A 12,177-nucleotide genomic window follows, 5' to 3' on the forward strand; every position below is an offset into this window, starting at 1 on the left:
TCTTGCTGCGAAATGATTAACTAGCACTTGGCTGAGCCCTCAAGGGTTAACATATTGTTGTTAATGTAGCCTCACTCGCCAAGGCAGCAGGAATGGAGGAGACACAACAGAGGCTTGGCAGTGGCTGCAAACATTCCCTGCAGAAACTGAACGTGATGATGAACCCACGCTATCCCACTGGAGCGCACCACTCCCTCCACTTTCCAAAGTGCTGGGGGGTGCATGTGTGTGTGAGACAGACGTGCATTGCCCCTTTAAGTACGCTGACCCCACTTTAAGTACACTGCCTTTTTAAGTAGATCAGCAAGTTGAGACAGCAGCTGCTGCCAGCAAGCTCCCTCCGTCCTGAGTCCTGTCGTGTACCCCCTGCTCTGTGGAGATGGGGTGCAGGAGCGGGGGGAGGAGGACACCCTGACATTAGCACCCCTCTTCCCCCCCACACACACCCTGCACAGCAAGCTCCCGGGAGCAGCTTCAAGGCAGAGGGCAGGAGTAGCACACAGCACTTGTGGGAGGGACACCTGAACTGCCTGGCAATTGATAGCCTGCTGGGAGGCAGCCGCACAGGGAACTTAGGGGACCGGGGCTGCCAGCCCACTCTGGTTCCAAGCCCCCACCAGCTAGCTCCAACAGGCTGCTCTTTCTGCAAGCAGTGGACAAAGCTGGCAGCTGCCAAACAACGTTATAAGGGAGCATTGCGCTACTTTAAACGCGCTTGTTCTCTAATAGATCAGCGACAAAACGATGTTAACCAGGACAACGTTTTATATATATATAGAGAGAGAGAGAGAGAGAGAGACCTATCTCATAGAGCTGGAAGGGACCTCGAAAGGTCATCAAGTCCAGCCCCCTGCCTTCACTAGCAGGACCAAGTACTGATTTTTGCCCCAGATCCCTAAGTGGCCCCCTCAAAGATTAAACTCACAACCCTGGGTTTCGCAGGCCAATGCTCAAACCACTGAGCTATCCCTCCCCTTTTAAAGTGAGGAGTTACTGTAGTGATTTTCCCCAGACTTGCTTTGCTTTCAGGGATCTGATGAAATCACAGCTCTAGGAGGTAATATGACTGCAGATCTACTGAACAATTCAGCAAAAATGCGGGGACTTGAGATCCACGGTTGACTGCAGCTGGTTTGAATACCTCATGTCGGAATGACTCAGTTGGTAGCACTCATCTGAGTCAGACTGTAGAGCTGAAGTCCCACAGCAGGACCTAAGGGCATATCTCATGCTGATGTTACAGTGCAGTACAGTGAGCCACACTGTTAGGAGCGGTTAGATGCATTGTATTCTGAACTTGTACACTATCATCTCAGTACACGATGCAACTTAATATGAGGCACCATAGCAAGATGTGTAGTCTACAGTGCCTGTCCCAAAACAGCATGATCCCTGCGGTTAAGAGAAACTGGCTCTTAAATGTTGAAGCTGGCAGTGGAAGGGTGTTTAATATAATATACCTTACATTTATCCCACGGCATTATGCAAACTTCCAACCATTGAAATGCAGCCACTTCTAGGACAGAGTGCAGCACCTGCCACACTCCACAGCAGCGGGATGGAGGGGAAGTTTTGACTATGGTTACTGAGGAAAATCTTAATTCTTAACAAATGTGTATGGGTTCATTAACGTCCACACACAAACAGATGGGACTTTGGAGTTTGGAAGGGCCTGCCTGAAAGTCCCACTGAAATATACGAAAGGCTGAAACTGGCTCTAGTCAAATGGAAATACAGGTTTGTATTTGTGTAACATGAATGCGTTTCAGGATTAGTATTGATGACAGCCAGCTGCTTTATTAATGATGACAGCTGTGAGACTACGGCCATCTTTGTTTCCAAGCAGGTAGAAGGTGTGTCCATTTGACACATACCTAACATAACTGGCTGCCTTACTATGTTAAGAAAAATGTCATTTTTTTGTGATGCTGCCTTTATTGATGCTCAGCCAGCCAATATCCCCTTTTTTCCAAAGCACTGCATTTAGTAGGTGCAAGCTTCTTTCAGCCCCTGCCACTATAGAAGGGCTTCTAAATTCAGGGCCCAGTCCTAATGAGAGTTCACCCTGCAGAATCAGGGCTGTAACCTCTAGATCCACCAGACCAGTTGGTGGCTGCAGCTGCTGCTGCTGCTGCATTGCACGGATGGGATTTGTGAGTTGAATTTTGAGCGGTTTGAGGGAGTGCTTAGGAATAAGTACAGGTTTCAGAGTAGCAGCCGTGTTAGTCTGTATCCGCAAAAAGAAGAACAGGAGTACTTGTGGCACCTTAGAGACTAACAAATGTATTAGTCTCTAAGGTGCCACAAGTACTCCTGTTCTTCTTTTTAGGAATAAGTAGTCCATCCAGAGAAGTGATATTCATGCTTATTTCCCATTAATACTAATGGGACATCCTGTTAATAGATCCATGTGTATCCAGAGGAGAATAAACCTGTTATTGCAGATTTCTTAGTAAGGAGTCATAAAAGACACTCTATCCTCCCCCCCCCCCCCCCCCCCCGCCCATGGGTAATAGTGACATTTGTGTGTTAATCTCTTCCCTTCCCAACCCCCATCCCCCAAACAGATTCAGCAAGCAATTTATGGTGACTTGCAGAACCACACTGTGCTTGTCATAGCCCACAGGCTGAGCACTGTCGAGAAGGCACACAACATCATTGTTTTAGACAAGGGCCGAGTGGTGCAGCAGGGAATGCACAAGGAGCTCATGGAAGAAGGCGGCCTTTATTCCAAGCTGGTGCAGAGACAGATCCTCGGGCTCGAAACTGGCACAGGGGACGGCTATCATCTGGAGACTAGCTTAGCTGCTGCCAGTGGACATTCGATGAAGCCGCCGGGAGGACTGGATGAAGAGTTCAGGGTGTGACATGCTCTCTCTGGATTGAGACAGGATGGTTACAATCCTGTAGCTCACAAGTGAGAGAGCACCAGGGATTCCATGCAAGATTCTTGCTGGGATGCTGAAACAGGAGTCCACTGTAGTCCAGACTCGGACACATTACTGTAGAACAAGGCCTGTTTACTAGTCACGCATACTAACCTTCCAGTAGGCAGACTGGTAAAACAGGGAAACAATGGGCCTGGTTTATTAAGGGGAGTTGGGTCTTTAGCAATTCCCAGGTATTTCTACTGGGTTTCTTTTCTTAGAGTCAGCAATTCCCAAGGCAGTTGATGAGGTCTGTTCTCTCACTGATATGCCTGTTTAACTGCTGTTAATTGTAATGGGTGTTATACACATGCATGGAGGGGAAGAATGAACCCTCTTAAGGAACTTCAGGAGGTAGTTCTGTGAATTGGTAGGGAGACATTGAACATAAAGTAAGAGCTTGATCCTGCAGTCAGTCTGGTGCCAATCCCACACTCAGTGAAGTCAATGGAAAGACTCCCATTGGTTTCAATGGGAGCTGGATCAGCCCCGAAGTGCAGAACTCTTATTCAAATCTATGAGAGTTCTGCACAGAGTGTCTGCAGGTTCAGGTTCTGGTCTAAACCACTACCATGCAGAGCTTTTATTAGCTTCATTGCAGTGAGCCAGGGGCCCACCGGCAAATCCTACCTTCTGAATCGCTGATGGAGTTTGGTGATTTTTTTGTTTGTAAAGGATGTAAAATTTTACCATAGCTTGGTTAATTTTTTTTAAATGGCTCTATCTCTATGGGCACCAGCATGGTTTCTGTCTGGCTCCATCATCCATTGAAAGCCAGTCAGTCTTATGTTTGTTTTTAAATTCACAATTTCAGTGCCAGGTTGAGAAATATTACCTAAAACCAGGCATAAAATATAAATGATGGCACTTTATAAACCCTACCTAGGCCCCATTCAACTATGGGCTATGCTACTAGCAGTGACAGTGCATGAGAAATCCATACAGCCGCGTTCCTTGAAATCTAACTGCAACTGCCTGAATCCACATTTAGTTCTTTGATTATTTTTGTTATTTATTTATTTTATTAGTCGGAGGGCAGAAAGAAAGATACCATTTCTAACTGCATACAACACTGGTGGATCTGGTCCAATCTTACTACCACTCCATAAAGATTGGCAGGAATGTTTATGCAGCCAGCAAGGTGCTAGTTTAAAAATAGCATTAATTGTATCTTATACAGGGAAGATTGATTCAGGTTGCGCAATTATTTAATGACCTCAAGCACTTTAGCGCTCGTGTTAATTACTTTCTGGGGTTTGGATGCTGCTCTGTAATACTTCATGGCAGCTTTCTCGTTTGCAATGTTGTTATTTTTTTATTTTTAAAGTGACATTTTACAAACTGTTTTAGTGTCCTCAAAGGGGATACTTTAAAAATAAAATACTACCTCTGCCGGTCAACTTCATAACCAGCGTCTCAAGGCTTGATTCATTTACAAATAAGTTGCAGGTTATTTTTAACGAGACAACTTGTGAATACAACCACATACCTTTCTGGCCCTGTCATTGGGAATGATGAGATGCAGTACCTACAAGGATCAGGTTATGCTGAACATCAGCTAATCATATTGAATCCTAACAGTAGGTGTAACCAGCTTCATGACTTGTTTTTATTCTGTCTCTCATTTGGTTAGTATGTCTGCCCTTCTGTGTGATATTATCTCATCATTTCACAAAGCAATGTGCCCCATGACCAGCTCTATCTTTAGTATCCAGCCTTTGTAATGTGATAAAAGTCTGGGCCTTGGAATTCAAAGGTAACCCAAGGGTGATGCCATTCCTAGTATAATCTTTTGTTTTATCTTCCTGTGCTTGTGAAATTCTGCCTCATTCTAGAGCAGAGGTTCTCAAACTGAGGGTCAGGACCCCTTAGGGGCTTGTGAGGTGATCACATGGGGGTCGCAAGCTGTCAACCTCCACCCCAAACCCTGCTTTGCCTCCATCATTTATAATGGTGTTAAATATATAAAAAAGTGTTTTTAATTTATAGGGGGGGTCGCACTCAGAGGCTTGCTATGTGAAAGGGAACAGAGGGTCCTGTGGCACCTTTAAGACTAACAGAAGTATTGGGAGCATAAGCTTTCACGGGTAAGAACCTCACTTCTTCAGATGCAAGCCTTGCATCTGAAGAAGTGAGGTTCTTACCCACAAAAGCTTATGCTCTCAATACTTCTGTTAGTCTTAAAGGTGCCACAGGACCCTCTGTTGCTTTTTACAGATTCAGACTAACACGGCTACCTCTCTGATATGTGAAAGAGGTCACCAGTAAAAAAGTTTGAGAGCCACTGTTCTAGAGAGTCATCTGTACCATTCTATGGACATTTCCACAGTAAATAGCTAGGCACATACCTGATTGCAGAAAATTATTCTATAGATGTGACAGGTGTATGGACCCCATGTAGAAGCTGAAAGGGGTAGGGATAACTCTGCATTTACATCCATTTAATTAGGAACAAAATCAACAGAGAGTCCTGTGGCACCTTTAAGACTAACAGATGTATTGGAGCATAAGCTTTTGGGGGTAAATACCCACTTCGTCAGACGCATGGGTATTCACCCATTCACTCTGTTGCTTTTTTTTTTTTTTACAGATCCAGACTAACACGGCTACCCCTCTGATACTAGGAACAAAATGTGGCCAATAGTCCTTAAAAGTGGAGTAAATTTCTACTCTTGCAAAGTCTGAGAAATATGATTAATGGACCTAGAGAATGCTGCCTTTGCCTATGAAGTGCTATTTAGAACAATCCTAGGTAAAAAAAAATAAAGTGCCAGCTAACAAATGGGATGCTGGAAAACAGAGCCAGAGGTGCATGGGTGAGCTGGAGAGTTCTATAAAAAATTAAATGGGGTATGTAAACTGTAATACATTTCATTGCAATGCCAGCACTCTCAAAGACTGTACTGAACCTGAGCCTGCATAGTGTTATGTTAAAATGCACCCAAATAGGAATCTTGGTTCCCAGGCTTATTATAATCTCATTTGTATTAATGCTCCAGATGCTTAGATCCTAAGAACACATTGGAAACTGCAAACTGGCCATATCAATGGCAACAGTCTGACCTGACATCAGATTTTGACTTTTCTAGGTATTCATTGCCACAGATGCTGGACTCCCTGCTATACAGTAGAACAACTCAAGGCATTTTTTCTGGATAGGGTTAAATGTTAAGGTTTGTGAATGCCCTAAGTTATCCTGTCAAATCACAAGTAGGCCTGGATCTTTCTTTATGCTATGGTCCCTAAGATTTCCTTCTAGCTTTGGTGCCTTGGTATGATCCCAGACTAAAAGTCAGGATATTAATGGCAGCTCTAAGACTGACTCTGTTTTTTTGACTTGGGCAAGTACTTAAATAATTAATATTTACAGATCACTGCAAGTGTATAATACATTCTGCCTTCCATGAACATACAAACTCACAACTTCCAGTGTTACCCCATCTATAAAATGGGGATACTAGTGCCTCACAGGGATGTTTGTATCAGTTAACATTTTAAAGCACTTTGAAGATGTCTGCAAAGTATTTTATTCTTATTGTGCCTGTACCATTGCTATAGTGAATTAGCTGTTCTATTCGAAACCCCCTCATTCATTCATCACTCTGTTCAGACCCTGTTGAGTTATGCAATCCTGGAGAAGAAGTCTTCTCCTTTTAAGATAAAGGGTATTTATTTTCCACACACATGACTCAACTGACTTTGTTTTAAAACTTAACCTCTTGACCTTGATACTGAAGGCACATGCTGCAGCGCTGGAAGAAATTAGGTTTGGAAAGAAGTTCAGAATGATTGCAATTGCTATGCTGAGCATGTGTAGCACTTTCCTTCCTACAGCTACTTCATGTCTTTCCAAGAGCTGTGTGCATACTGGCATAAACACAGCTGTGTTTGGTGTAAATGCTGAAGGACCCCACCAAAAATCTATTCAAGGTGAGATACTGTGGTCATAGCCACGCATCAGTGAACACATGGTTACATCTGTACCTTCACGCTGACAATGAATGCGGATGTCCTGTTGACATCACCATGGAAACATAGTGTGGTGAATCAACCCAGCTGTGTTTATTTCAGTACGTGTATATTCTAATACATCTGACTATGCCAAAATAAGAACATGTATTTATTTCAGCGGTTAGGCATCGGAGTGTTTGGTTACACAGGTATGGGGAAACATTACAGATCCACAAAGCACCTCTGTTTCAATATTTGAGTTGCTAGATCCCTTTGTTTTTCAGATCTGAGCACTTTAGCTTCTAGGTCTTGTGCACTGATTTCACTGGGAATTTATGATGACCAACGTGTCCAGGACTAGGCTCTTGCTGTATTGCCTCTGTAGCATTCCCTGCCCTTTCTAGCTTGAGAAGCAAGGCACTGACAATCAATTCTTGATCTCTCAACTAGCACTGGGACCACTGTCTCTACCCCAATATGCTGGATGGTCACATCGTTTTGATACATGACAGAATCAGTCTTTGACTAGAATGTGGAGTCTGAAGAGAAGCAGATGGGGGCTCCTCTTCCTAAATAGAAACAAGGAAATTAACAAGTCACAGGGTAGCTTGAACAATGTACATGGTGTTTACCAACCAGACTTACAAGGGTTAATAGACTCCAAAGATTAGATTTGCAATTCAGTTTCTGTGTAACTAACCAGTTTTTCCAGACAAAACAAGCTGTCGAGAAGGTGACTTGCAAAACATGGATACACCTAATAAATATGCGCTGGTACCAGAAATAACCTTGAAATGATACAAGGTGAGAAAGGGAGATCCAGAATCATGTTTAAAAATACATCAATATAAATATTAATAAAATAGGCTGGATGCTGATTCTTTCTAATACTAATGTTGGATTCTTTATTAAATGCTATGCAACATGATTTTCATTTTGATCTTGAGCCTTTTCATTCCTTTCTACTGAAAATAAATTCCCCTTGCCAGAAGAAAGCACTTTGATAGATAGCCATTGAAAAAGTGCCCTGGATATGGGAGAAATCCATTTCACTACACCTGTGGGTTTTGATTGTATAACTGAGTGCTGTAAGGAAAGGAGCCTGTGTTCCATAATTTGCATGGCAACAAACAATGTTCATAAAATGCTGTCAGCATAAACGTAATACCAGGAAAGATAAACAGGAACCACTCCTAAGTGTCTGATGTCCTGTCACGCACAGTTCGTGATAAGTGTGGCGTCCCTCCCAGTGTCCCAACAGAGGCAAGATTCTGGAGTTCTTGACACCCAACCCTGTGCTCAGCCCAAGAGACCATTCTGCCTCAATACCTTTATCTTTCATTAATGTGGCTGAACAGAATTGCACATAACTGTCAAGACTGGAATACATGTTTATACAAAAGCAGGTGAACTCTGCTGTCTCATCTCACCTCTCTTTTAACCTCCGTTGCCTCTCCCAGCTGGCTAGGAAGCTAAATTACACACAAACTGTGTCCAAGAAGGTAGGGCTATAGGTGACTAAAATGTCACCCAGCAAGCTGCAATAAACAGAAACTCCACCCCAAGAGCTATAGCTCTTAAACAAGTCTGACTAAGCAGTTAGAAAGGTTATTGGCAATATGGGTTGTACTCAGGGGTTGAAAATAAGCCAGTATAGGCCGGTATGGCGTATAGGCTGGTAAAAAGTGGCTGCTGGTACCGGCCCGTACTCAGCTGACATTAAAGTGCTGCTGCTAGTGGGGACCCGTCAGGGCCGCGGATGGGGGGCAGTGATGTTACAGCAGGCCCCCTGGGCTGCCAACGGGGGCGGGGGAGGGGGCAGAGGGTCAAAAGGAGCAGCTGCCCCGGAGCTAATGAGTTTGTTCAAGTCTCTCTGTACATTTTGCCATGACTTCACTATTATGTATCAGCTGGTTATTAACTCTAATGTAATAAAAGCTACTAATGTGAAGTGTGACTAATTAGAAGAACTGATTTACTGATGGCTGGATTAGCAGACTCACAGCTACCCCCATTTTCACATAGCTCCCACTTGGTGCAGCAGTCTGGGGGAGGGGAAGTGGGCTGATCCTGACTGGGGCCTCTCTGTGCCACTGTAAACCAAATAACTAACTAGTGAATCTTCCTAAACAGGTAGTTAGTAATATGACTAATAAATTATTGATAGTGCTTTACCCAATGAATTCAAAGCAGTTTACAAGTATTTGTTATTCCTTACAATCCCCCTGTGAGGTATGAAGAAATCCCCAATTTTATAACTGAGGAAATAGGCAAAGGCTGAGAAACTTCCCCAACACCATACAATGATTGGCAAAATTGGGTTTACCCATCAGCGTGCCACACTCTTAAACCACACCATTGCCCAATACTGCTTATAAAGTAACCCTGATAACGTTATACCCACTTACTTTATACCTTTATAAAGGTGGGTATAACGTCTATTTTTTAAGCCCTCGTCTATTTAATTTCTCCTCAAATGTCTTTTTTTAAATTTTATTTTTCCCGCTATGATGGGTGTATGCGTAAATGTTATGTGATATGGTGTTGTCATAGCAACTATCTGCTGGTTTTGAATAACAAGGTCATACTGCAGCAGCTCATGTCAGTCAGCTGTAAACACACAGGTGAAAATTGCTCATGAGTAGCATTTATTTACCCTTTATGTAGCATCCCCCACTGTTGAGGATATACACACAACAGAGAGATTCTTCAAAAAGCACAATGTACATGTTGTATGTTGGTTGTGTGGCTTGCCTATAAATAATAATTACAATGATTGTTCAGTATATTTGAGTCTGGGAGATTAAATTCATAACTTTGCTAGACACTAAAAATCATGGAGTGAATTGAGACACTAGATTTATAGCTTATTACAACAATCTATAACCTGCTACCAACTCTGCCAGCTGCTTTCTCCCCTTCCCTTCTTTTTTTCCCAGTGACTGGAGGGAAGTTAATGGGCCACTTCACCTTGAATGGTCCTTTGTGTTAACTACTTATGCCAAACGATCTGTTCCACCTTGTATTTAGCTGTGATATGATGAGTATGTTTTTCAGACCTGAAGAAGAGCTCTGTGTAAGCTTGAAAGCTTGTTCTCACCAAGAGAAGTCAATCCAATAAAAGATACTACCATACCCACCTTGTCTCTCTAATGATTGTTCAGGTCAAGAAGCCGAGTATGTTGTATTAGACTGACGACAGACCATATTTTTTTTTATCTATACATTCAGCTGTCTGCTAGGATATCTTGGGCCAACTTCATCCTTGGTATAACTCCAATAAATTAAAATGTGACTTCATTACACTTCAATGGATATACACCAGAGAGAAGCTTGACCTAATATGGTAACTGTATTTCTTCCATCACATCAAAGGTGGCAAAAACCAGGATAATGACCTTATGACCACTACTTGTCCCCTCCTCTTAGCTGCAAATATTTTAACTATCTAAGCATTCCAATAAGTCAGTACTTACATAACATGCAGACTGGAAAATATATTGATCCAGTAAATTATTTTTAGGCATAATTTTAGTTATCAGCTACTATAGTAATTGGAGATTTCCTGGGTCAAATTATTACTAGACCAAATTAATTCCTGGTGTAACTCCATTAACATCAATGGAGTTACACCAGGAATTAATTTGGTCTAGTAATAATTTGACCCAGGAAATACATTTTCCCATAGTCTATAAAACATTTCAGAATGTTGCTGCTATACAAATATTTAATATATGTACTTAACATATATTAATCAGAAGAAATGAGCAAATTTTAAAACTAAAGCAGACATTCCAACATGAGCCACATAACTTTCTGGTGTGGTGGTTCTGAATCTTTAAATCTCCAGGCTTTTGCTGACGTAATAGTCTCTAAACAATTTTTGATTTAATATGAAATGCAGGCTTGATGGAAAGAGCTTTGCATATGTTCTGTGATTCCACCCTTAAATAGGAAGATACTTATACACTGACAAAAGTTTGGCGAGATATTATATTAGCTATTTTTATATGAGTGAGTACTAAATCTGGATTTGAGAACAATAATGTGGTCACTCTTTTGAGACTTTATGCAGTCAAGAGCTTAATTAGTAAGGAAGTGTGGCTAAAGTATAGTTTTCCTTCCTAATTTACAGCTGTACAGTCATAAACAAAAGGGGAACAAAAATGCATGTAATTGTGTTAGTCTGGATTATTGAAACCTTTTTTCATTTACAGAACCCTACACAATTTCAAATGGAGGTGCAGACCCCTTTGGAAATCTTAGGGGTCTGCAGACTACAGGTTGAAAACTCATTGTATCTGAAACGAAACATGAAAATGATGGACAGGTGCCAGCTAGTTCAGAATGCAATGCCCACCTTTTCCATGGCTCATGCCATGGACCTGAACTCAAGTCCCTCAACTGGCTCCCAGTCAGCTTCCAATGCCAGTTTTGGTCCTAATTTTCAAAACTCCAAATGGATCAAGAACCAACTACATAAAAGACTGAATTCAGTCTATGAATCATCATGACAGCTAAGCTCCTCTGGGACAATACAGATCTTAAAGCTCAGGACAAAGTACGTGAGAGCTGGAGACAAAACATTCTCTGTTGAAGGGATCTGACTAAGGAACAATCCTCCAGTAAAGAGCAGGTGAATCCAGAGTCTGATCATCTTTAGGAAGGGTGGCAAAGCCTTTCTCATTGAGAAAGTCTTTCCACCATAAGTGATGGTCACAGTTCAAACACCCCTTTTATTCCCATGCCTCTACCAGCTCTCCCCCCACCCAAAACAAACAAACAAACAAACAAAAAACTACTCCATGCAGACTTATGACCTCAAAAAGGGAGAAGTACAAGAGCCACCAGAAAGTCCATTAGGGAATTAATTATTGCTGTTGATTTTTACAAGGGTGCTCAGCTGCTATGGTGATAAGCGGCAGTATAAATCCCATCAATAAATCCCATCATTTAAATTTTACTCTGTGATTTTGTACTAAATAAAAATGATAAAGCAAAAGTTGATTCCATCCCTGTATTGTTATTTACAAAATGTAAACCACTAAGGGTCACATTATGTAATTTAGTGTTAAATATAAATCCTCAGGCCCCAATCCTCTAAATATTTACACACACGTTTAGGTTTGAGCATGTGCATAAGTTTTTGCAGGTCGTAGTTTGCCCACCCCTTATCTAGACCATCCCTGACAGGTGTTTGTCCAACCTGCTTTTAAAAAGCACCAGTGATGGAGATTCCACAACCTCCCTAGGCAATTTATTCCAGTGCTTAACCACTTTGACAGTTAGGAAGTTTTTC

At 42.1% G+C, this 12,177-nt stretch overlaps 1 protein-coding gene across 4 annotated transcripts in view; it reads left to right on the forward strand.

The window, feature by feature from the left end:
* Nucleotides 1–4,332, forward strand: part of ABCB9 (ATP binding cassette subfamily B member 9) — a 34,902-nt gene extending 30,570 nt beyond the window's left edge. For all 4 annotated transcript variants that reach the window (XM_008163536.4, XM_042852502.2, XM_024101444.3 and 1 more), the window contains one exon: nt 2,568–4,332. In XM_008163536.4, the coding sequence (XP_008161758.2) occupies nt 2,568–2,867 (300 nt within the window). In that variant the 3' untranslated portion in view covers nt 2,868–4,332. The remainder of the gene's footprint in view (nt 1–2,567) is intronic.
* Nucleotides 4,333–12,177: the final 7,845 nt, after the last annotated feature.

The sequence above is a fragment of the Chrysemys picta genome, chromosome 15 (genome assembly GCF_011386835.1).
Source record: "Chrysemys picta bellii isolate R12L10 chromosome 15, ASM1138683v2, whole genome shotgun sequence".
NCBI lineage: Eukaryota > Metazoa > Chordata > Testudines > Emydidae > Chrysemys > Chrysemys picta.